Source organism: Nerophis lumbriciformis, linkage group LG18, assembly GCF_033978685.3.
Source record: "Nerophis lumbriciformis linkage group LG18, RoL_Nlum_v2.1, whole genome shotgun sequence".
In the NCBI taxonomy this organism is placed as follows: domain Eukaryota; kingdom Metazoa; phylum Chordata; class Actinopteri; order Syngnathiformes; family Syngnathidae; genus Nerophis; species Nerophis lumbriciformis.
The window spans coordinates 14974779-15002185 of NC_084565.2; the positions used below are offsets into that span (position 1 = coordinate 14974779).

Consider the following 27407-nt stretch of genomic DNA (forward strand, 5'->3'; position numbering starts at 1 on the left):
ATTAGTTCATGTATGAAAGCTTTATTGTCATTGTAGTCAAAAGTTACAAGCAAATTATCACAGCAGCTGTTAGATAAAAATATAAAGTATAATAAAAACAGGATTATGAGGAAACAAATGGGAGGAAAAGCTTGTCACCACCAAAAATCTTTTATTTTCACACATTATTTCTCTGGACAAAATCACAAGTAAAAGTGCAAACAATAGATAATTTAGCTTATGTCAACAACCGTTTTATGTCAACGCAGGTCCGCCAGTCTGAGTAATGTCGACATAAACGTGTTCCACTGTACAGTACATACCTGAACAAACATTCTGTTGTGTGCGATAAAGCAGGTTAGTTGTCAAAACCATTATCATTATATATATTATGAATACAATTCATGTATTTTTACTATATGCAGAGTTATTTAAAAACAATTTAAAAAAAAGATAGTTGCTGATGAATCAGTTATGTGACAAAACATCTGTTTGATGCATTTGTATTAATTATGTCTTTACAACACATGTAGTAATCAATAAGTGCTGATCCAAACAAATACTGAATATCCTAACATGAATTATGTCACACTTTGATAGAAAAACATGACAAGTATCCAAAGCGCAGAGGAACATTGCATGGGACTATTTTGGTTTCATGCATGTAATTATTATTCGGGTCATATACTGTTTGAAATAAACATATACCTTAAACAATACAAATACATTTAAATAGATCATTTAAACGTGAAAAATTATGTTTTAAAAAAGAAGAACATGTACATATTTACACATCTATTCATGCTATACTCACATTAAAGTAGAAATAAATATGAATGTGTTTTTATACAGTACAGGCCAAAAGTTTGGACACACCTCATTTCAATGCATTATCTTTATTTTCATGACTATTGGTGATTGTCACTGAAGGCATCACAACTATGACACCTGTGAAGTGAAAACCCTTTCAGGTGACTACCTCTTAAAGCTCGTCGAGAGAATGCCAAGAGTGTGCAAAGGGTGGCTATTTTGAAGAATATAAAACATATTTTCGGTTATTTCACCTTTTTTTGTGAAGTACATAACTCCACATGTGTTCATTCATAGTTTTGATGCCTTCAGTGACAATCTACAATGTAAAATAGTCATGAAAATAAAGAAAACGCAATGAATGAGGTGTGTCCAAACTTTTGGCCTGTACTGTATATATATTTCTGCCTACTGTACGTGTGCAAACTTTAGCGACACCCTGTAGTTTGTGTACTTACTAGCAAGTTTGCAGGCACCTTCACATTACAGTAGTATAGTAGTAGTATTGGTGAACTTTTTAATATATGTATGAATATGGTAATATTATGAATGTTACTAGCTCATAAGACTTCAATGGTATTAAATATTGTATTAAAAAAAAACACAATAACACTAAAATAATGAGCAACTTCTGTGGCATTTAGGAACACAATGAAAAATGAGAAGAAAGCTGTGAAGTACAGTACATATTGTGTATTATTCATTCAACACAGTACCGCTGTAAACACTTTTATTCATTTTATTTTTGTCAAATACTGCAAGAAGAATGAGAAAACTAAATGGTGAAAAAAGAAAAAGAAGCAGCCTTTTTGCCTACAATATCTTCCTTTTTTTTTTTATTTTTTTAATCTATTCTTAAAATACATCACTTTGTTGAATTTCTCTCAAAATGCTATCGTCAAAGAATGTACATATAGTAATTCAGGATATCAAGTATAATTGGATCTGTGACAGTGTTTGTACATTGAAGTGAATTCAAATCCATTTTATCGGTGCTTGGCCCCCAAAACAGCACACAACTTGAACACGAAACAAGCATTTTAAAGAGAAAAACATACTTTTAAATAACACATATTGTATGAAAAACAATCGTGAAAACAAGTACAATATTTTATGAAATAATGTACAGTATTTACCTTGGAAAGGGGACCATATCTCCTTCCAGCTGCTTCTCCGTCAAGCACATCATCATCAGCTTCTCCATATTTTCATGGATAAATGTTTGGATATTATTTTAAAGTCTTTAGCTGGCATTATCGACTCACTCTTCAGTGTGGTGCAGACTAGTCCTGCTACGTTCCAACTGCTTCATCAAGTCAGCGAGCAATAGCTAGTTAGGTTAGCTTATTAGCTAGCTAGATCTGTCACGTTTTTGATGATTTATTTCTTTTTTTCAATGAATATCATCCACTTCTTTGTCTCAACACTGTCCTTCATTCTCAATTACTTCCTTCTCACGCTTGGAAAAACAAAGTAACTCATGCTAACGAGTAAGACCGGATGTTTTGGTGGAATCTTACTAGGTTCACTGTGACTTTCACTACACCAAGTAGTGATGAGGAGGCTCATAATTCAAAGCCCACCAAAAGTTGAGTGACAGCTTGTATCTCAAAATACGTGTAAGCAGTCCCGTCGATTCTAAGGCCCCACACTGCCACACACACGGAATGAAGGAGGTAGAGGGGGGCCACACCAATATTGTTTCAGGGGGCCCCTAAATTCTTAGCAACTGCCCTGCTTGTAAGCACTTGTATCCTGATGTACTGTACTTGTAATTCTATGCTAAAAACTCACTCCTTCAGACATCTTAGTAACTTTAAAGTTATCGGAGTACACTTTTCAAGTTTTCGGACTATAAGTCGCACTTTTTTTCATAGTTTGGCCGGGCTCCAGTGCGATTTATATATGTTTTTTTCCTTCTTTATTATGCATTTTCGGCAGGTGCGACTTATATTCAGAAAAATACGGTAGTTTAAATAATATATATATATATATATATATATATCAGAATCAGAATCAGAAATACTTTATTAATCCCCGAGGGGAATATATATATATATATATATATATATATATCCATCCATCCATCCATTTTCTACCGCTTATTCCCTTTGGGGTCGCGGGGGGCGCTGGAGCCTATCTCAGCTACAATCGGGCGGAAGGCGGGGTACACCCTGGACAAGTCGCCACCTCATCGCAGGGCCAACACAGATAGACAGACAACATTCACACTCACATTCACACACTAGGGCCAATTTAGTGTTGCCAATCAACTTATCCCCAGGTGCATGTCTTTGGAAGTGGGAGGAAGCCGGAGTACCCGGAGGGAACCCACGCAGTCACGGGGAGGACATGCAAACTCCACACAGAAAGATCCCGAGCCCGGGATTAAACCCAAGACTACTCAGGACCTTCGTATTGTGAGGCAGATGCACTAACCCTTCTCCCACCGTGCTGCCCTATATATATATATATATATATATATATATATATATATATATATATAGATATAGATATAGATATAGATATAGATATATATATACTCAAATGTGTATCTTTTCTTAACTGTAAATGTGATAGACACAAATTTGACTTTATTTTGAGAGTTTCAAATTAAAAAACACATTGTGTGTAAAGAATAAGAACCAAACTTGCTTTTCTTGACTCATTTGTACTTAAAAGGTATTATTTATTTATTTTATAGTGTTGTGTTGTTCACAAATAAGTGTTAACAATTGTGTTTTGTTTTGTTTGCCTTCAATCCTTGTTCGGGTCATAATCGTGAGTAACAAATCTTGCCATGCCACAAATTGTTCAATGATACCAATGGTCAGTATCGCATCAGCGATACTGACCATTAGTATCGGATCATTAGCAAACTTAGTAGTAACGCCTACAACAGAGAAAAAGTCTCTTATTTTTGTACTCAAGTATGACTTTTGTGTACTCTCCTCGTGATGATACAGAACATGTACTCTCCTCAATTCAGATGCCTTTTATCAATCTAATCCACAATTTTTATTATTATTATATATGAATTATGATGCAACATGATTACACCTCGTGTTGCTGAAACACGTACAGTATTCTCTCTCTCTCTCTATTATTTATGCAAGCAAATAACCTGCGATTAATCATGATTAATCACAGTTGTAGAGTGTGATTAATCTGATTAAAAATTAATCACTTGACAGCCATAATATCTATCTATCCATCATATATATATATATATATACACACGTATACATATACATATATAGATAGATATGTAACATGTAAATCAATAGGGGATGCTTACTGGATGTTATTGTACAGTACTGCACTGTATATGTAGTAGTACTCCAATACTTCAATGATTACATTTTCATTTTGCATTTCATTGCTTTCAATTATATATTGTGTATGGGTGTGTGTTAACGCTGTGGGGTAGTAAAAGCCTTTTTATAACCAAAAGTGTTCTCCCCGCTGTAGGCCACGTACAAGAAGCCGTCCTCATCCCTCTCCTTGTCGTAGAGTTGGCCCATAGTCAGACTGCAACACAGACAATAATAACATTATTATTCATGGCACGAAATAATTAGAGCATTTCACCTAATTTTACAGCTTCCGTTCTTATTGTGACTTAATTGGTGCCCGTGTATGCTTTGAGTACATAAGTACAAATGCTGTACAGTGTACACTGTCAGTACCCACATGTCTTCAAAACTAGAAGTGTCCTGATCCAGTATTTCTCTCAAATAACAGTTCAATTGTATTGTATTATATAGGAGTGTCTGATACTTTTTCACTTGAGATACAATACCAATATTGGAGCCTTGAGTATTGGCCAAAACCGATATTATGCCCGACAGATATCAGAAGGAATCATGGATACTCTTAGTAATTTCTAGCATGGAATGCAGTGATGGGCAAACTGTGGACGATGCAGTAATCTAAGCTACAAATTACTCTGGATTGAATGGAGCTAAGCTACAGGGGAAGCTACATATACATACATATATTCATACAAATACATATATACATATCCATACATACATACATATCCATACATATGTATATACATATCCATACATACATATACATGTATAGATATATACATACACATATACAGTCGTGGTCAAAAGTTTACATACACTTGTAAAGAACATAATGTCATGGCTGTCTTGAGTTTCGAATCATTTCTACAACTGTTATTTTTTTGTGATAGAGTGATTGGAGCACATACTTGTTGGTCACAAAAAACATTCATGAAGTTTGGTTCTTTTATGAATTTATTATTGGTCTACTGAAAATGTGACCAAATCTGCTGGGTCAAAAGTATACATACAGCAATGTTAATATTTGCTTACATGTCCCTTGGCAAGTTTCACTGCAATAAGGCGCTTTTGGTAGCCATCAACAAGCTTCTGCTTGAATTTTTGACCACTTCTCTTGACAAAATTGGTGTTCAGCTAAATGTGTTGGTTTTCTGACATGGACTTGTTTCTTCAGCATTGTCCACACGTTTAAGTCAGGACTTTGGCAAGGCCATTCCAAAACCTTAATTCTAGCCTGATTTAGCCATTCCTTTACCACTTTTGACGTGGGTTTAGAGTCCAAGACCCAACCTCCGGGCTGATGATTTTAGGTTGTCTTGAAGAATTTGGAAGTAATCCTCCTTTTTCATTGTCCCATTTACTCTCTGTAAAGCACCAGTTCCATTGGCAGCAAACAGGCCCAGAACATAATACTACCACCACCATGCTTTACGGTAGGCTTGGTGTTCCTGGGATTAAAGGCCTCACCTTTTCTCCTCCAAACATATTGCTGGGTATTGTGGCCTAACAGCTAAATTTTTGTTTCATCTGACCACAGAACTTTCCTCCAGAAGGTCTTATCTTTGTCCATGTGACGTCAGACCATATATATATATATATATATATATATATGTATGTGTGGGAAAAAAATCACAAGACTATTTCATCTCTACAGGCCTGTTTCATGAGGGGGGGTACCCTCAATCATCAGGAGATTTTAATGGGAGCATTCGCATACCATGGTTTATATAGGGCACAGAGTGGGTGGGTACAGGCTGGCCTAGGGGCGTGGTGATTGGCTCATGTGTTACCTAGGAGGTGTTTCCGTCTATGGCGGCATGCTGTGACAATTTCGCTGCGCTTGTTGAGGGATGACAGGTCTGGACGGTAAATAATAAACAGTTTCTCTTTCAAGCATAGGTTGCATCTTTTATTACCACTATTGTAAGGTGTGCTGGATGCAAGAATTTGCCATGTTATTGAATATTCAACATTATTGTCTTTGAGGTCCCAAATGTGTTTGCTGAGTTCTGTGGTATTTCGCAAGTTTTTGTTCCTGAAAGAAGCCTTGTGATTGTTCCATCTGGTTTTGAATTCTCCCTCGGTTAATCCTACATATGTGTCGGATGTGTTAATGTCCTTGCGTATTACCTTAGATTGGTAGACAACTGATGTTTGTAAGCACCCCCCGTTGAGGGGGCAATCAGGTTTCTTTCGACAGTTACAGTCTTTGTTGGTTTTGGAGTCGCTCTGTCTGGGGGCCGACGGCTCATTTGCAATTGTTTTGTTGTGGTTTGAGATGATTTGTTGTATATTGTTCATGCAGCTGTAGCTCAATTTAATGTTGTTCTTGTTGAATACTTTTCTTAGGGTGTTGTCTTTGGGAAAGTGTTTGTCAATCAGATTGAGGAATTTGTGTCCAATGTTAGTTGAGACGTTTTTGCTGTATGGGGGGTTGTACCAGATGATGTCGTTTCGTTTTCTGTTCTTTTTTGGCTGGTTTTCTGGCGTGGGTTCATAGGTGAGGGTGAAATTGTATCCGCTTTCATCAAGGGCTTTTTGGTACATATATATATATATATATATATATATATATATATATATATATATATATATATATATATATATATATATATACATACTAGAGATGCGCGGATAGGCAATTATTTAATCCGCAACCGTATCAGAAAGTCGTCAACCATCCGCAATCCACCCGATCTAACATTTGATCAGAACCGCATCCGCCCGCACCCGCCCGTTGTTATATATCTAATATAGACGATGCAAGGCATTAGTGAGGTTATAAAGCTTTTGCCTGTTAAAGAAAGGAGACTGATCCAATGCAGCACAGACATTCGCGTGCCACGCTGTCACGACCCAGACGCACACCAGTGCGCAATCATATGGGAGCCGCGCTGAGCGCACCTCCAAGCGCGTCTCGCTGCCGGCGACGGCCGGGTATATGGGCCCGACGCTCCAGCGCCATCCATTTTCAGGGCTAGTTGATTCGGCAGGTGGGTTGTTACACACTCCTTAGCGGGTTCCAACTTCCATGGCCACCGTCCTAGCTGCTGTCTATATCAACCAGGGTGAGCCCCACCCCTTTCGTGAGCGCACTGCGCGCGGAGTGACCCCTGTTACGCGCCCCCGGCAACAGGGGTGGCGGGCAGGTAAGCTGCGCGGGCGGAGCGCGCGGAGTGACCCCTGTTACGAGCCCCCGGCCACGGGGGTGGCGGGCAGGGAAGCTGCTTACCTGCTGCGCGTGACGCCGGCCGCAGCGAAGGCGGACGAGGCGGGGTGTCGGTGCGGTGGGCGCGGTGGTGACCCTGGACGTGCGTCGGGCCCTTCTCGCGGATCGCCTCAGCTACGGCTCCCGGTGGGGCCCTCTCGGGGGAAGGGGCCTCGGTCCCGGACCCCGGCGAGGCGTCCCTTCTCCGCTCCGTAAAAGTGTCCATCTCTTTTTTTTTTTTTCTTCTGTTGTGGCATATGCTGCAGGTGCCTGCTCGTTTTTCGTATGTGGGTAACAACATTTAACTATGTATATATATTTCCGAATTGGTTTAACTGCCACCCGCCTGAATCTATTTAAAATCTAATTTTTTTCTATTTCAACCACCCGACCCGACCCGACCCGCGGATAAAATCTAATTTTTTTAAATTTCATCCGCCCGATCCGCGGATAATCCGCGGACTCCGCGGTTGTGCCCGCAAACCGCGCATCTCTAATATATACACACACACACACTTACACATAAATGTAGCTCACGCATTCATTTCTAAAAATGGCCAAAGAGAAGCATTATTTTAAGTTTCTTGGACGTTGTCTTCATCACTAAAGGAAACATCTAATCCAAGTGTGTCAAACTCTGGCCCGCGGGCCAAATTTGGCCCGCTGTGTAATTTCACTTGGCCCGTGAGGCGAAATGAAATTAACACTAGAGCTGGTGCCGCGGTACACCGCTAATTCTTATACTTGCCAAACCTCCCGGGAGACACCCAAATTTCAGTGCCCCTCCCGAGAATTTTAACGTCCCCTTTTCATCCAGTCCAACGAGTGCTGGCTCAGTTACATAATTTGTGCGGCTTTGACATGCACACAAATGTGAATGCAATGCATACTTGATCTTCAGCGATACAGGTTACACTGAGGGTGCCAGTATAAAAACCCTTAACATTGTTAGAAATATACGCCACACTGTGAATCCACACCAAACAAGAATGACAAACACATTCCGGGAGAACATCCGCACAGTAACACAACATAAACACAACAGAACAAATACCCAGAACCCTTTGCAGCACTAACTCTTCCGGGACGCTACAAGGTGTGTGTATGTGTGTGTGTTTGTGGGGGGGGCGGCGGGGTTTGGAGGTAGCGGGGGTGTATATTGTAGCGTCCCGGAAAAGTTAGTGCTGCAAAGGGTTCTGGGTATTTGTGCTGTTGTGTTTATGTTGTGTTACTGTGCGGATGTTCTCCCAAAATGTGTTTGTCATTCTTGTTTGGTGTGGGTTCACAGTGTGGCGTATATTTCTAACAATGTTAAAGTTGCTTATACGGCCACTCTCAGTGTAAACTGTATCACTGTTTATGAAGTATGCTTTGCATTTACGTGTGTGTGTGTGCGCAGGAGCCGCTCATATCTTGTGACTGGGCGGGCACGTTGTTAGAAGGGATGAAAAGCGGACGTGACGTCCGCTCGTAGAGGACGTTAAAAGCAGTTCCTGTAAGGCACACCCCCAAGACTGTGGAATACGAGATATAATGACTGATGAACACCTTCGTTCGATAATGAGGGATGCCTCAGCTCAAAGCCTGAGCCCCGACATTAATGAACTAGCATCCAAGAAAAGATGTCAGGTATCTGACTTGGGCACATTAGATTAGATCAGTGTGTTGCAAACTGAGCAGTTTAAAGTCCTGAATGGTTGGTTTATTCATTGTTATTTCATTTTCTAATTTATTAGCCTGTGGAAAAAGTTAATGTTGATGTTTACCTCAGAAGGCTGCAAATAGAAAAGAGGGATTAAAGTATTATTTAAATTGTATTTGATATGCCATTGATATTTTTTAATTAATTATTGTTATTATTTGAAACTCGATTTTGCATGTCACTATAAAGTTAAATAAGCCTTGCTTGTTCAATATTTAATGCAAAACTTGTTTGGGTCCCTATCAAAAGGTTAATTTGTTCAACCTTGGCCCGCGGCTTTGTTCAGTTTTAAATTTTGGCCCACTCTGTATTTGAGTTTGACACCCCTGACCTAATCAGTGGAAGAGAATCCCTCTGCCACTTTTAAGTATGTTTCTTTTTTTGAGTTGTCAGCTTGAAGCGCCCCTCTGTCTCTGACTCTCTCATAGTCATCGTCATGTGACATGAGTGCGTGTGTTATGATTTTGTTTCCTGATTTTGATGACTCACCTTACCTTGTCTCTTATTGGCCAGTCTGTAATGTTTCGCCCTAACCTTAGCCAATTGTGACTCATCATACGAACACCAACCAACTATCGTGGATTTTGTCCGTATATATGGATGTTCTCATTCATCCAGGTCATTGTGCATCCATCCATTTTCTACCGCTTGTCCCTTTTGGGGTCGTTGTATTTTCTCCAAAATGTTTTTTTGGCCTGGATTCACAGTTTATTTTCTCTTTTTGTAGCTTGTAGCTGTAATGTAAGCTACCTCACTACATTGGTCTAAAAATAGCTTAGCTACAGGAATAGCTAATCGTTCAAAAAGTAGTGAAGCTACCGCCAAGCTACTGAGAGATGTAGTTAAGCTACGTAGCTGGTACTGGTGGCTTGTAAAAAGACCATTACTAGGAAATGGATATCCCAGGAGAGCCCAACTTTTGGAAACAACAATGGACATATATAAAATGGAGAAGATAACCGCCTTTATTAATTATAAATTGGATACATTTATTTCATACTGGGAAAATTGGGTCAACTATGTCACGCCCCATAAACCTGACTTTAATTTTTCGAATTAGCGATTGTATTGCAAAAAAAAAAGAAAAAAAAGGGATTACTCCCTATATATATATATATACACACACACACACAGGTAAAAGCCAGTAAATTAGAATATTTTGAAAAACTTGATTTATTTCAGTAATTGCATTCAAAAGGTGTAACTTGTACATTATATTTATTCATTGCACACAGACTGATGCATTCAAATGTTTATTTCATTTAATTTTGATGATTTGAAGTGGCAACAAATGAAAATCCAAAATTCCGTGTGTCACAAAATTAGAATATTACTTAAGGCTAATACAAAAAAGGGATTTTTAGAAATGTTGGCCAACTGAAAAGTATGAAAATGAAAAATATGAGCATGTACAATACTCAATACTTGGTTGGAGCTCCTTTTGCCTCAATTACTGCATTAATGCGGCGTGGCATGGAGTCGATGAGTTTCTGGCACTGCTCAGGTGTTATGAGAGCCCAGGTTGCTCTGATAGTGGCCTTCAACTCTTCTGCGTTTTTGGGTCTGGCATTCTGCATCTTCCTTTTCACAATACCCCACAGATTTTCTATGGGGCTAAGGTCAGGGGAGTTGGCGGGCCAATTTAGAACAGAAATACCATGGTCCGTAAACCAGGCACGGGTAGATTTTGCGCTGTGTGCAGGCGCCAAGTCCTGTTGGAACTTGAAATCTCCATCTCCATAGAGCAGGTCAGCAGCAGGAAGCATGAAGTGCTCTAAAACTTGCTGGTAGACGGCTGCGTTGACCCTGGATCTCAGGAAACAGAGTGGACCGACACCAGCTGGACTGCTGCTGAGTGGTCCAAAGTCATGTTTTCTGACGAAAGCAAATTTTGCATTTCCTTTGGAAATCGAGGTCCCAGAGTCTGGAGGAAGACAGGAGAGGCACAGGATCCACGTTGCCTGAAGTCTAGTGTAAAGTTTCCACCATCAGTGATGGTTTGGGGTGCCATGTCATCTGCTGGTGTCGGTCCACTCTGTTTCCTGAGATCCAGGGTCAACGCAGCCGTCTACCAGCAAGTTTTAGAGCACTTCATGCTTCCTGCTGCTGACCTGCTCTATGGAGATGGAGATTTCAAGTTCCAACAGGACTTGGCGCCTGCACACAGCGCAAAATCTACCCGTGCCTGGTTTACGGACCATGGTATTTCTGTTCTAAATTGGCCCGCCAACTCCCCTGACCTTAGCCCCATAGAAAATCTGTGGGGTATTGTGAAAAGGAAGATGCAGAATGCCAGACCCAAAAACGCAGAAGAGTTGAAGGCCACTATCAGAGCAACCTGGGCTCTCATAACACCTGAGCAGTGCCAGAAACTCATCGACTCCATGCCACGCCGCATTAACGCAGTAATTGAGGCAAAAGGAGCTCCAACCAAGTATTGAGTATTGTACATGCTCATATTTTTCATTTTCATACTTTTCAGTTGGCCAACATTTCTAAAAATCCCTTTTTTGTATTAGCCTTAAGTAATATTCTAATTTTGTGACACACGGAATTTTGGATTTTCATTTGTTGCCACTTCAAATCATCAAAATTAAATGAAATAAACATTTGAATGCATCAGTCTGTGTGCAATGAATAAATATAATGTACAAGTTACACCTTTTGAATGCAATTACTGAAATAAATCAAGTTTTTCAAAATATTCTAATTTACTGGCTTTTACCTGTATATGTATATGTATATATATATATATATATATATATATATATATATATATATATATATATATATATATATATATATATATATATATATATATATATACATATATATATCAGTAACGTGCGGTGAGGTTCATGACTGGTGAGGCACTGACTTCATCACAGTCAGATTTACAAACATATGAACCCTAATGAGTATCTTATTCACCATTTGATTGGCAGCAGTTAACGGTTATGTTTAAAAGCTCATACCAGCATTCTTCCCTGTTTGGCACTCAGCATCAAGGGTTGGAATTGGGGGTTAAATCACCAAAAATGATTCCCGGGCGCGGCGCCGCTGCTGCCCACTGTTCCCCTCACCTCCCAGGGGGTGATCAAGGGGATGGGTCAAATGCAGAGGACAAATTTCACCACACCTAGTGTGTGTGTGACAATCATTGGTACTTTAACTTAACTTTAACTTTACACATACAAACTGTAGCACACAAAAAAGCACATTTAATTAAAAAAACGTTATTATGGTCTTACCTTTACTTATAAGTGCGGGAACAGTGGTGTTCGTGTTGTAGGAGTTGAGAATGAATGAAATATGAAATCCGTGCTGCAGTCTGCAGGTGTACCTAATGTTGTGTCCCTGCAGTCGTTCACGTACGGCTCCTCCGGCGCGAGCATTGTTGTTTTTGCACTTTTTGGCTTCTTGTTAAGTTTTTTTGGGTGGATTCGGTCTTGGGTGTGGCTTTGGTTGGTGTGGCGCTCCCGTCGGGGGGTGCATTAACCGGCACCAGGAGGCGGGATTACTGCGAGCATCAGCCAGTGCGTCTTCGCAGCAGTTTTATGATTGCTCAGCACAATAAATACGTTACACACATACAGTTGTTGACTAAATACACTGTACATTAAATACCTCAGCTAACTAAACTATGGAAATGTATAATATAACGCATATAGCAATACGGTCTCACTGCACAGCAGGCCAGCAGTTAGCCGAGTCATTGCGCAATCCACGTTGAGGCACTGAGTGACGTGCCTCAACTGGCTGCTGTTCACCGCACCGTCTCTTCTCAGTATTTGAACGGCAAATGTGAAAATTCAGCGATTTTGAATAAAAATAATTTAAAACTGGTGAAGTTAAATGGAAAATAACTTTATAGTATAATCACTGAATACATATAACAATTTAATAAAAAAAATTTCTTTCCATGATGGCAGGTGAGGCGGGGCCTCACCTGCCTCCAGTGACCGCACGTCACTGGTATGTATATATTTATATATATTATATATATTTGTATATATTTATATATATATATATATGTATCTGTTTATATTTTATTTTATTTCTTATTTCTTTTTTTCTTTGTTTTCTTTATTTATTTAATTGATGTATTTGTAGATATTACTTTTTTTTTTTTTCTTTCTTTTTTTGGGGGGGGGGGTGGGTGTTATGGGTGGGTAATAAACAAAAATATTTTGACATTTGGGCAAGCAATAGATATATGATTTATGTGAATATGATGTAATGGATAAGAATGTCTGATGCTGGATGTCAATAAAAATAAAATGGAAAAAAAAAAAAGCTTTGATACATGTAGCTTGTTACTGCCCATCATTGGTGGAATGTTACAAAATGTTCGATTAAGTGAAATTAGTCCAACAGAAAACAATGGCAGGTATGAAAAACACAAACATATTTATTAGTCTGGAATGGACGTATGCTGCCTTTAAATTGAGGAGGAGTGGTAAATTGATGTTTATTTACAAATGACAGATGAGAACGAGGGCATGTATTGTCTATGTGTGATGATGTAAATGTGAGCTGTACAAGTATGTGTCTATGAGAGGGCACTTTATGACTGTTCTTAATTTGATTACATGCTATAGTATAATTTTATTACATGTCGTTTTTAATTTAGGTGACCAGGGACTGCAGATGGAAATTAGCTGTTTAGCTATAATCTGCTGCAGAACATATCTGTCTTTGAGCTTGAGGTATCTTTGCATTGTCCCTTCAAATAAAGACTAAACTGTTTTTTTTGGTGACAATTTGTGGTCGCAATAATTTATGAAGCAAAGTTGCATAAAATTTGCAATGATTCTATATAACACTGGAAAGCATGGAATGATAGGACAACAGCCAAATTAATTTACTCAAAGTAATGTTTTACAAACACTGAAAATCCTGCAAAAATAAGGGCAATAAAACACCAGTTCACGAAGGCAAAATTATAGTATTACACGATGTATGTGGTAACTGCAAAAATGATCTATGAAATGGCATGTATCTTTATGCTAATAAATTGATGAAAAAAACCTTACAAATTTGAATAAGAACCCTATTAGTTCTCAAGCCTCAAGGGAAACCACCCTTTTTTTTGGAGTGTTGCCTGTCATTCACAATCAATATGAGAGACAAAAACACACGTCTTCATTTTTAAGATGATAAAAAACGCTTGCAAGATGCGGCTAATAGGAGTCACCATTGTAGCCTTCAAAGCCCTCTGAAACAACTTCAAAACCCTCCATCAATGACTTGGAGGTGCTGATTCTCATCCCAGTCGCTTCACACTCAGCTGCGAACCGATCCAGCGAGAGCTGAAGATCCTGGCCAGATGAAGCCATCAGGACCACATCATCTGCAAAAAGCAGAGACCTAATCCTGCAGCCACCAAACCGGATCCCCTCAACGCCTTGACTGCGCCTAGAAATTCTGTCCATAAAAGTTATGAACAGAATCGGTGACAAAGGGCAGCCTTGGCGGAGTCCAACCCTCACTGGAAACGTGTCCGACTTACTGCCGGCAATGCGGACCAAGCTCTGACACTGATCATACAGGGAGCGGACCGCCACAATCAGACAGTCCGATACCCCATACTCTCTGAGCACTCCCCACAGGACCTCCCGAGGGACACGGTCAAATGCCTTCTCCAAGTCCACAAAGCACATGTAGACTGGTTGGGCAAACTCTCTGAACCTTTTGATGATATTACGGACCGTAGATGGTGAAATCCCTAAATTCCTTGCAATAGCTCATTGAGAAATGTAGTTCTTAAACTGCTGGAACAATTTGATCACGCATTTGTTCACAAAGTGGTGACCCTCGCCCCATCCTTGTTAATGAATGACTGAGCATTTCATGGAAGCTGCTTTTATACCCAATCATGGCACCCACCTGTTCCCAATTAGCCTGTTCACCTGTGGGATGTTCCAAATAAGTGTTTGATGAGCATTCCTCAACTTTCTCAGTCTTTTTTGCCACTCGTGCCAGCTTTTTTTAAACATGTTGCAGGAATCAAATTCCAAATGAACTAATATTTGCAAAAAATAAAGTTTTCCAGTTCGAACGTTAAGTATCTTGTTTTTGCAGTCTATTCAATTGAATGTAAGTTGAAAGGGATTTGCAAATCATTGTATTCTGTTTTTATTTACGAAATACACAACGTGCCAACTTCACTGGTTTTGGGTTTTGTATATTTGTGACAGACTTCAATGAATGAATAAATATATACAAACACTGGATAATTTTTTTAAAGACAGCAGGCATTCTTATTAAGTGTCGCTCACAGATAATTGACACAACTCGCTGATGGAATAGAAAATAGTGCTTTTTTTGTGAACAAAAAGTAACATTGTATTTTATGTACCACAGTCAGTGCAAAAGTAGGTCAAACATGTGAACACTTCATAATACTCGGACAAAAAGATCTACTGTGATTGGTGTAAAAGGAGAACAAGAGTCCGATTTCTTGCCATTCATGGAGACATCAAAGGTTAAGTTAAAGGTTTTCTTCTTCCATGGAACAGACAAAGTGGAAGTGTGTCTTGACACACACAACAAAGTAATGTTTAGTATTCATATCCAGTATTTGTGTGTGAAGTTCACCTTTACATGGACTTCTCACCTGGACTGAGGAACTGTTTTGTCCACAAAGAGGAAAATGGCTTTCTCTGAAGGTAACTGGATGCGTTTCCTGATGATCCACATGAACTGGGCCACGGTGATGTCAGAGGGCACCAGGTACTTCCTCTTGTCAATGTCCACTATCTGAGAGCCAGACACTTTCTCCACGATCACCTGAAGCACAAACACCAACACCCATCAAGGGTTTTCACACCAAAGTATCCTATTTCGTTTGACTTCTTAATACTTTTCATGGCAAGTAACTGCTGAGGTGGCGTCTCGCACTCGCAGCTATGTTGGTGCTCATCAGCCACTAATAAGGCCAAAACGTTCCAATAATTCCCTTTTTTTAAGTTATGCTTGAAATCAAACAGGAAGTCGGCTCTTTTGGAGCCATCGGGCCCCACCCAAAAAGTTTACAAAAAAAAAACATGCAACTTTTTTCAATATCAATCTCCGAGAAACTTGGCGGACATGTCTGCATACTTGCCTACCTTGAGACCTCCGAATTCGGGAGATGTGTGCGGGGTTGGGGGGGCGTATATATTTTCAAGTATTTCTTATATATATACCGTATTTTTCGGAGTATAAGTCGCTTGATTGATTGAGACTTTTACTAGTAGGTTGCACAGTGAAGTACATATTCCGTACAATTGACCACTAAATGGTAACACCCGAATACGTTTTTCAACTTGTTTAAGTCGGGGTCCACTTAAATTGATTCATGATACAGATATATACTATCATATATACTATCATAATACAGTCATCACACAAGATAATCATCAGGGTGTATACATTGAATTATTTACATTATTTACAATTCGGGGTGTGGAGGACGGGGGGGGGTTAGGTTTGGTTGTTATCATCAGTCATCAACAATTGAGAACAGAGAAATGGATATTGAAACAGTGTAGGTCTTACTTGGTAGGATATGTACAGCAAGTAGTGGACATAGAGAGAGAGAGAGAGTTTAGAAGGCATAAGAAAAGTATCTACATTTGATTGTTTACATTTGATTATTAACAACAATCCGGGGAGGGTGTTAGTTTAGGGTTGAAGTTGCCTGGAGGTGTACTTTTATTGCGGTTTTGAAGGAGGATAGAGATGCCCTTTCTTTTATACCTGTTGGGAGCGCATTCCACATTGATGTGGCATAGAAGGAGAATGAGGTAAAGGGGAACATTATCACCAGACCTATGTAAGCGTCAATATATACCTTGATGTTGCAGAAAAAAGACCATATATTTTTTAACCGATTTCCGAACTCTAAATGGGTGAATTTTGGCGGATTAAACGCCTTTCTATTATTCGCTCTCGGAGCGATGACGTCACAACGTGACGTCACAACGGGAAGCAATCCGCCATTTTCTCACTTTCGTCGGTGTGTTGTCGGAGGGTGTAACAACACGAACAGGGACGGATTCAAGTTGCACCAGTGGCCCAAAGATGCGAAAGTGGCAAGAAATTGGACGAAATTTGTTCAAAATACGAGGCTGTGGGGAAAGCCGACGAAATGGTCAGTCATTTGTTCCGCACACTTTACAGACGAAAGCTATGCTACGACAGAGATGGCAAGAATGTGTGGATATCCTGCGACACTCAAAGCAGATGCTGACATCCCCTCCAAAACTGGACAGATCAGCTTTCAGGAAAAGAGAGCGGATGAGGGTATGTCTACAGAATATATTAATTGATGAAAACTTTATTCATTACTCGCGGTTTTACGTAAATTATTATACATAAACTGTGTTTACCAATAATTTAGCTTAAAAACATTTATTTTTTTCAATCATTCGAGTACATTCGGGTAGTCTTGTGTAATGCAGTATTTTGTGTCTATTTAGGTATGGTTAACATGAGTGCTGAAATCGTGGAAAAATATATGTTCTTAGCGCGCCTGAAATGGGCTGTCTGCACTCTCAAAGTGCATGTTGTTGCCAAATGTATTTCATATGCTGTAAACCTAGTTCATAGTTGTTAGTTTCCTTTAATGCCAAACAAACACATACCAATCGTTGGTTAGAAGGCGATCACCGAATTCGTCCTCGCTTTCTCCCGTGTCACTGGCTGTCGTGTCGTTTTTGTCGGTTTCGCTTGCATACGGTTCAAACCGATATGGCTCAATAGCTTCAGTTTCTTCTTCAATTTCATTTTCGCTACCTGCCTCCACACTACAACCATCCGTTTCAATACATGCGTAATCTGTTGAATCGCTTAAGCCGCTGAAATCCGAGTCTGAATCAAAGCTAATGTCGCTATAATTTGCTGTTCTATCCGCCATGTTTGTTTGTATTGGCATCACTGTGTGACGTCACAGGAAAATGGACGGGTGTATATAACGATGGTTAAAATCAGGCACTTTGAAGCTTTTTTTAGGGATATTGCGTGATGGGTAAAATTTTGAAAAAAACTTCGAAAAATAAAATAAGCCACTGGGAACTGATTTTTAATGGTTTTAACCCTTCTGAAATTGTGATAATGTTCCCCTTTAATACCTTTGTTAGATCGGAATCTGGGTTTAACGTAGTTAGTAGAGCTCCCCCTGGTGTTGTGGTTATGGCAGTCATTTACGGAAGTAGTTTGACATGTACTTCGGTATCAGGGAGGTGTAGCGGATTTTATAGACTAGGCTCAGTGCAAGTTGTTTTACTCTGTCCTCCACCCTGAGCCAGCCCACTTTGGAGAAGTGGGTAGGAGTGAGGTGGGATCTGGGGTGGAGGTCTAGAAGTAATCTAACTAGCTTGTTCTGGGATGTTTGCAGTTTAGATTTGAGGGTTTTGGAGGTGCTAGGGTACCAGGAGGTGCATGCGTAATCGAAAAAGGGTTGAACGAGAGTTCCCGCTAGAATCCTCATGGTGCTTTTGTTGACCAGAGAGGAGATTCTATAAAGAAATCTCGTTCATTGGTTGACCTTTTTGATTACCTTGGTTGCCATTTTATCACAGGAAAGATTACCCTCTAGAATGGAACCTAGGTAGGTGACCTCATCTTTCCAATGTCACCCACTTTTATAGTGAAGTCATTGACTTTCTTAAGGTTGATGTACGTTATATGAGGCATAAATAACCAACTGAGAACGTGCCTGGTATGTTAACGTAACATATTATGGTAAGAGTCATTCAAATAACTATAACATATAGAACATGCTATACGTTTACCAAACAATCCGTCACTCCTAATCGCTAAATCCCAGAAAATCTTATACGTCTAGTCTCTTACGTGAATGAGCTAAATAATATTATTTGATATTTTACGGTAATGTGTTAATACTTTCACACATAAGTCGCTCCTGAGTATAAGTCGCACCCCCGGCCAAACTATGAAAAAAATCTGTGACTTATAGTCCGAAAAATACGGTATATATATTTTTATAAATAATCCGTTCATGAATGAGTATATCTGTTCAATGGAGAAGACTGATCTACAAAATTTGCAGGCAGCATATTCCCTCCCCTTCGAGCTGTCCTGGATGAACTGAAATTATTTTTTCCAATCATTTTGGAACTTGCAAGCGTACTTCATCTTCTTACTCGTCATCGCCATGTCTCTTCTTCGTTCTTCTGCTTCGTCTATGTTATGTTTTTGGACATTACTACCTGCCATAGTTTTGAAGCAATGCATGATGGGAATCCGGATGTAGTGTGTCAGTGTATTAACGTGACGGCTGGAATAAACACACACTCCGTAAATAGCTCCGTCCCTGCCTACTTTATGGGTTATAGATAAAACTATGGATAACAGAGACATATATAATAGTCTCCTTTTCAGGTGAGAGAGGACGCTAAAGGCAGTGCCTTTAAGGCACGCCCCCAATATTGTTGTCCGGGTGGAAATCGGGAGAAATTCGGGAGAATGGTTGCCCCGGGAGATTTTCGGAAGGGGCACTGAAATTCGGGAGTCTCCCGGGAAAGTATGCATGTCTGTCATGAGTCACGACATGACACACAAAAAGTAGTGACTACTCCTGCTTTATATCAACAGTAAGTCGGCCATTTTGAAGCCAGCAGCCCTATAAAAAGGTTACAAACCTGCAACTGGTTTCAACAATGTGAATCTCAACAAAATGCAGGTGGACATATTTACGCACAAAGTCTTGTTTTAGCCCGACCTGAAATTAAATGCAGTGGATCCTCAATATACGAACCCCTCTTTAAAAGAACTTTTTGATTTAGGAGCCACAGACCGAAAAATATATGCTCTATTGTATGGACCTTGTCTCAGGTCCTGTTGACATTAAGCCAGATAACTCCTTAAATGAATAACTATTTAGCCTAAGCCCCGTGTCAGCCACACTAACCCATAGTTAAAGGTTCCTCTCCTTGGATAATTTTTTACACGGCTAAGTGCGCCGTCTATTTCTTGACTTAAAGAATTGTTGCACAGCAGCTAAATGAACACTTAGCGTCTAACAATCTCTGTGAACCCTTTCAATCCGGTTTCAGGGCAAATAACTCTACGAAGACAGCCCTCGCAAAAATTACTAATGATCTATTGCTAACGATGGATTCTGATGCGTCATCTATGTTGCTGCTTCTTGATCTTAGCGCTGCTTTCGATACCGTCGATCATAATATTTTATTAGAGCGTATAAAAACACGTATTGGTATGTCAGACTTAGCCTTGTCTTGGTTTAACTCTTATCTTACTGACAGGATGCAGTGCGTCTTCCATATCAATGTGACATCGGACTATGTTAAGGTAACGTGTGGAGTTCCCCAGGGTTCGGATCTTGGCCCTGCACTCCTTAGCACCCACATGCTGCCGCTAGGTGACATCATACGCAAATACGGTGTTAGCTGTCACTGTTATGCTGATGACACCCAACTCTACATGCCCCTAAAGCTGACCAACACGCCGGATTGTAGTCAGCTGGAGGCGTGTCTTAATGAAATTAAACAATGGATGTCCGCTAACTTCTTGCATCTCAACGCCAAGAAAACGGAAATGCTGATTATCGATCCTGCTAGACACCGACATCTATTTAATAATACCACCTTAACATTTGACAACCAAACAATTGCACAAGGCGACTGACTCGGTAAAGAATCTGGGTATTATCTTCGACCAAACTCTCTCGTTTGAGTCACACATTAAGAGTGTTACTAAAACGGCCTTCTTTCATCTCCGTAATATCGCTAAAATTCGTTCCATTTTGTCCACTAGCGACGCTGAGATCATTATTCATGCGTTCGTTACAGCTCGTCTCGTCTCGATTACTGTAACGTATTATTTTTGGGTCTCCCTACGTCTAGCACAGTGGTTCTTAACCTGGGTTTGATTGAACCCTAGGGTTTCGGTGAATCGGCCTCAGGGGTTCGGCGGAGCCTCCACCGCGGAGGTCAAGACACACCCGACTCATCGTGTAAATAAAAACTTCTCCCTATCGGCGTATTATGGATATCACCAAACAATGTTCCCTCTACTTTTCCATCTGATTTGCAGGTGTGTAATTTGTTGTGAGTTCATGCACTGTGTTGGTTTTGTTCTTTGAACAAGGTGATGTTCATGCACGGTTCATGTTGTGCACCAGTAAAAAAAACATGTAACTTTGTCTTGAATTTGAAAAAAATAATAATTGTATTTTTCACTAAAGAAGGGTTCGGTGAATGCGCATATGAAACTGGTGGGGTTGGGTACCTCCAACAAGGTCAAGAACCACTGGTCTAGCATTAAAAGATTACAGTTGGTACAAAATGCGGCTGCTAGACTTTTGACAAGAACAAGAAAGTTTGATCATATTACGCCTATACTGGCTCACCTGCACTGGCTTCCTGTGCACTTAGATGTGACTAAGATTTTACTACTTACGTATAAAATACTACACGGTCTAGCTCCAGCCTATCTTGCTGATTGTATACCATATGTCCCGGCAAGAAATCTGCGTTTAAAGAACTCCGGCTTGTTAGTGAGCTATAGAGCGTTTTCTATTCGGGCTCCAGTACTATGGAATGCCCTCCCGGTAACAGTTAGAGATGCTACCTCAGTAGAAGCATTTAAGTCCCATCTTAAAACTCATTTGTATACTCTAGCCTTTAAATAGACCCCCTTTTTAGACCAGTTGATCTGCCGTTTCTTTTCTCTTCTCCTCTGCCCCCCTCTCCCTTGTGGAGGGGGGCACAGGTCCGGTAGCCATGGATGAAGTGCTGGCTGTCCAGAGTCGGGACCCGGGGTGGACCGCTCGCCTGTGCATCGGTTGGGGACATCTCTGCGCTGCTGACCCATCTCCGCTCGGGATGGTCTCCTGCTGGCCCCACTATGGACTGGACTCTCACTATTATGTTAGATCCACTATGGACTGGACTTTCACAATATTATGCTAGACCCACTCGACGTCCATTGCATCCGGTCTCTCCTAGAGGGGGGGGGGCTACCCACATCTGCGGTCCTCTCCAAGGTTTCTCATAGTCATTCATATTGACATCCCACTGGGTTGTGAGTTTTTCCTTGCCCTTTTGTGGGCTCTGAACCGAGGATGTTGTCGTGGCTTGTGCAGCCCTTTGAGACACTTGTGATTTAGGGCGATATAAATAAACATTGATTGATTGACTCTCTGGCTCTTAGCTTTGTATGGACTCATCGATCGTTTACAAACTGAGTTTGGAGAGGAAGTAACGCCAGAAAGAACGCGCCACAGCAAGCTTCATAACAAGCGGTTTTGTAACGCGGAGCTAACCACTGGAAAGATGGAGGCGAATCATCCAGACATGTCCGTGTTTCTCTTTCTTCTACATGTACAGACGCTTGTGGAAATCACACATGAATACCTTACGAGAAGGAAACGCGCAATTGCAGCTATTTGGGATACAACACATCTCAGACGGCAACATAGCAATGTTGAGCGACGGTTTAGGAAGCCCTGGAAGAACGGCAGCCTGGTGGGATATGTTTGTCAACGAGTGTGTTGTGCCAGAGGAATGGCAAGAGAACTATTGAATGTCCAGGTCAGCTGAGATTCTACATAGCGAAAAACTTTGTCCATTTGTCGAAGGGGAGCCAACGAGAATGCGCGCTCCCGTGGAAGAGGGAAGACTTCGGAAAACAGCGAATGCATTTGGACTGGCAAAGCAGATAATCAGTTATTGTCCGCGATGTATGTCGAGCGATTACTCAACATCTCGTTTTGTACTCCGTAACTAATGAGAGGCCACCATGAAGTGGGTGTGGACGTCGAGTACGACCGCCAATTTCAGCCTCCAAGCACAGGCAGGATTGCAAGAATGGACAATGAAGGTGAAGGCAAAAGAGTGGAGAGTGTCCTGACCAGATATCTAAATCCCTAGATTTATTGTTGTAAAATGTTCTTCATCACATTGTTCACTTTCACACGTCCATTAAAGATATGATTTATGTATGATGGCTCAGGTGTGGTTCACTACAATAGGGCTAGTCTAACAGCTGATGATGGTGAGGCAAGCAAGGTTTACTGTTAAAAGAAATGTGGCAATAGGCTACAGTGAAACACAGGGTAAGAATACACTTCCAGGTCAGAGGTGACGATGACGTAATATACACTGCTTTAAAAAAATTAAAGGAACGGTTTTTTATCAGGGTATGGCATGAATTCAATTGCACTTTTCTGATAAGGTTTTGGTCAGGTACGTGGAAGAGGGGGTTGTTAATCAGTTTCAGCTGCATTGGTGTTGATGGAATTAACAACAGGTGCACTAGAGGGGCAACAACGAGATGGCCCCCAAAACAGGAATGGTTTTGCAGGTGGAGGCCATCTCAAGTTCCTCCGTCTTGATCTTTTTTAACTGTTTTTCCACAAATGTTGGCTTTAGCTATAGTCATTATCACGACTGGGAGCATGAGGCGATATCTTAACCCTCCTGAAGTTGCGCAGATTGTCCTACTCCTCCAGATTTGATGTGTCTCCCAGTACAATCTCCAGAGCATGGAGGAGATTCCAGGAGACAGGCAGTTACTCTAGGAGAGTTGGACAGAGGCGTAGACGGTCCTCATCCCATCAGCAGGACCGATATCTGCTGCTTTGTGCAAGGAGGAACAGGTTGAGCACTGCCCGAGCCCTACAGAATGACCTCCAGCAAGCTACTGGTGTGAATGTCTCTGTCCAAACAGTCAGAAACAGACTTCACGAGAGTGGCCTCAGGGCACGACGTCCTGTAGTGTGCCCTGTGCTCACTGCTCAGAACCGTGGAGCTCGATTGGCATTTGCCATAGAACATCAGAATTGGCAAATCCGCCACTGGCGCCCTGTGCTTTTCACAAATGAGAGCAGGTTTACCCTGAGCACCTGTGATAGACGTGAAAGGGTCTGGAGAAGCCAAGAAGAGCGCTATGCTGCCTGCAACATCATTCAGCATGACCCGTTCGGTGGTGGGTCAGTGATGGTCTGGGGAGGCATTTCCATGGAGGGACGAACAGACCTCTACAGGCTAGAGAACGGCAGTCTGACTGCCATTAGGTATCGGGATGAAATCCTTGCACCCATGGTCAGACCCTACGCTGGTGCAGTAGGTCCTGGGTTCCTCCTGGTCCACGACAATGCCCGGCCTCATGTGGCAAGAGTATGCAGACAGTATCTGGAGGATGAAGGAATTGACACAATTGAATGGCCCTCACGATCACCCGATCTAAACCCGATAGAACACCTCTGAGACATAATGTTTCGGTCCATCAGACGCCGCCAGGTTGCTCCTCAGACTTTACAGGAGCTCACTGATGCTCTTAGACAGATCTGGAAGGACATCCCACAAGACACCATCCGTCGTCTCATTAGGAGTATGCCGCGACGTTGTCAAGCATGCATACAAGCACATGGGGGCCACACAAGATATTGCAAAGAATTTTGAGTTGCAGAAATTGAATTTAGCCAAAATGGACGAGCCTGCCACATCATTTTTTCACTTTGATTTTTGGGGTGTCTATATACTGAGCCCTCTGTAGGCTGAAAACTTTTATTTCCATCAAAAGATGTGGCATCCTTTTGTTCCTGAGACATTAAACTGTCCATATCAGTATATATATCCCACTTTTTTTTTCACCATTGAAATCTGATGTGTTTTCAAAGTGTTCCTTTAATTTTTTTGAGCAGTGTATATGCACGTCTGCCATTTTCAGCGTCTGCGTACTAAGTCGCGTTGCACCGGCGGAGGGAGGGGGGAGAGGGTCTTAAACGATGGCATTGTGGACAGTAGTGATGGGTCCGGCAACACCGATGCATCGGCGCATGCGTCGAGCTCATAGAGCAAAACCCTGTGTCGGTGCGCGTACCGCTTTTAGAAAGTCACGTGACCGATCATGAGCTGTTTTGGTCACGTGACCGATACGCGAACTGTGTCGCACTGACGCCTCCTCTGTACCCTGTGAGCGGGTCTTTTCTACAGCCGGAGAAATAATAACTAAGAAGAGAAAGCGTCTAAAATTGAATACGTTGGAAAAACTGTTTGTTTTTTTTTAATAAAAATTTGTCAAAAAATAAAATACAAATTTCCAGGTCCACAAGCATCCTCATTCACAACACGTTCTCTTAGATTTCCATGTTATGATACATGTTCACATTATTTATTGACTGTATCTAAAAAAGACAAAAATTATATTTTTATTTAAATGAAGTTATGAAATAATCCTAAATGAAATACAATGACTTGGTTTATATTATTGTATATACTAGGTCAGTGGTTCTCAACCTTTTTTCAGCAATGTACCCCCTGTGAATTTTTTTTAAATTCAAGTACCCCCTAATCAGAGCAAAGCATTTTTGGTTGAAAAAAAAAAAGATAAAGAAGTAAAATACAGCACTATGTCATCAGTTTCTGATTTATTAAATTGTATAACAGTGCAAAATATTGCTCATTTGTAGTGGTCTTTCTTGAACTATTTGGAAAAAAAGATATAAAAATAACTAAAAACTTGTTGAAAAATAAACAAGTGATTCAATTATAAATAAAGATTTCTACACATATAAGTAATCATCAACTTAAAGTGCCCTCTTTGGGGATTGTAATAGAGATCCATCTGGATTCATGAACTTAATTCTAAACATTTCTTCACAAAAAAAAAAAATCTTTAACATCAATATTTATGGAACATGTCCACAAAAAATCTAGCTGTCAACACTGAATATTGCATTGTTGCATTTCTTTTCACAGTTCTTTTTGACAGACTTTTTAGTGACAAACAGAGCTTGTGCTTCACTGAGTTTATGAACTTACATTCATATTTTGTTGAAGTATTATTCAATAAATATATTTATAAAGGATTTTTGAATTGTTGCTATTTTTAGAATATTTAAAAAAAATCTCATGTACCCCTTGGCATACCTTCAACTACCCCCAGGGGTAAGCGTACCCCCATTTGAGAACCACTGTACTAGGTCATAAAGTCAGTGTCAGTTGAGTCGGTCCATAGGTTGCCTGTAGGGATTTTTAATGTCCAGCAGATGTCAGTATTTAGAGACACAGTATCGACACAGTATCAATACAGTTTTCCAATGTGTCGAAACGCTTCATGACGCCTCATCAACCCATCACTAGTGGACAGGAATAAGGTTAGGTGGCTTATATCCTGTCGAACCTTAGCCTGTTTAGTGTAGAAGCATACTTGGTCTTCAGGTGGGACACCCAAGTTGTACAGGTCTGAAGGTAGAGGCCTGACAAAATGCAATCCACTTCCCCAGGTTGGAGTTGGGGACAGCTAAAAAACAAACTCAATGAAGAAAGCAATGTTGCTACTAATGCACAGAAAAAAAGTGCTGGTGCATTCTCGGACATCGTGTCTACATGATGCCATCTTCATATTTCTGACATGTCTCCAACAATGGGAAGTACAAAGTATTTATACCTGAAATGGAAAAGGTTGGCCATTTTGGAGTAGGTTGCCCCTCGAAACGTTACAGATACCAATGCACCACCGGTTTCACCAATCAAATCCCCACAAAATGTGGTCGACAGGTTCATCCACACAAAAAGTCTTTATCACCCATGCTTGGAATCAGACAGGAAGTCAGCCATTTTGGAGTCAGGCAACATTGTGGGAAATTTTCAAAAGTCACACTTGAACAAGATTATCCTTCATCCCTTTTTGCAGACACAATAACTCACCGGTACTCTGTCCGGATATTTGTTGCGGATTTTAGCGGCCTCCACACATCGGTGTTCTAAAGAAAGAAAGTGAAAGGATGAGCACTGCCTTTTGGCAGCAATATTGTTGTCTTGCATCACAATATTTTTTTTCAGCATTTAACATGACAAGAGAATTTTACAATACATAAAAACGATTGATGGATTGTTAAAAGCTAACATGCCTTCGATGTACAGAATGAATAAGCACAATCTCCTCCGTCCATGACATAACATCTTCATAACAACCCACTTTACCGAGGGAATGGTCCTCTTTAAACATCCATTTCATCTTTGCTGGATCCCGCGCTGAGGCGTGACGGCAACGCAGAAATGTTATGAATCAGCAGGAAATGCCGTCCTTAAGTTCAAACATTGAAAACGAAACGTCAACAAAAAAAATCCCAGCCTTATACGCAAGGCTCGTCTTTTTGAGGTGACGTCACTGTCTGGTGGAGGATGACGCTGCACTCAAGTACTCTCGGACAAAAAATAACTCGGTATCTCCATCCTGTTTGGGAAGTCTGTGGATTTTTACAAAATGACAGAAAGATAACGAGACAGAAACACACACGCATGAAAATCTCACATGTAAGAAGAATTCCCTGCTCTATCTCGCTAATTTAGCAAGAGGTATTCATGATGTAACTGTACCGATATTCCCTGAATGCAGCATGACACTGCTGGCA

The 27407-nt window shown here is 40.7% G+C and overlaps 1 protein-coding gene across 4 annotated transcripts; it reads right to left on the minus strand.

The window, feature by feature from the left end:
* Positions 1-131: 131 nt before the first annotated feature.
* On the minus strand, positions 132-27393 carry gabarapl2 (GABA(A) receptor-associated protein like 2). Of its 4 annotated transcripts, none has more exons than XM_061977727.2 (4): positions 26904-27363; positions 26701-26756; positions 15636-15808; positions 132-4320 (listed from the first exon to the last, which is right to left on the minus strand). In XM_061977727.2, exons 1-4 carry the CDS (start codon positions 26959-26961, stop codon positions 4203-4205), a joined length of 405 nt encoding a protein of 134 aa, XP_061833711.1. In that variant the 5' UTR covers positions 26962-27363; the 3' UTR covers positions 132-4202. The 4 variants fall into 4 exon arrangements, with proteins under 4 accessions (XP_061833711.1, XP_061833713.1, XP_061833710.2 ...); XM_061977729.2 differs by having other exon boundaries at positions 26977-27352; XM_061977726.2 differs by lacking the exon at positions 132-4320 and adding an exon at positions 11861-15554 and having other exon boundaries at positions 26904-27393.
* Positions 27394-27407: the final 14 nt, after the last annotated feature.

Coding starts and splice junctions, on each gene's coding strand:
- gabarapl2 (XM_061977726.2), bottom strand. CDS start 26,961: ATGAAGATGTTATGTCATGGACGGAGGAGATTGTGCTTATTCATTCTG. Junction 26,757..26,903: donor ATTCATTCTGTACATCGAAG/GCATGTTAGCTT, acceptor TTCTTTCTTTAG/AACACCGATGTGTGGAGGCC. Junction 15,809..26,700: donor AATATCCGGACAGAGTACCG/GTGAGTTATTGT, acceptor TTTGTGCTTCAG/GTGATCGTGGAGAAAGTGTC.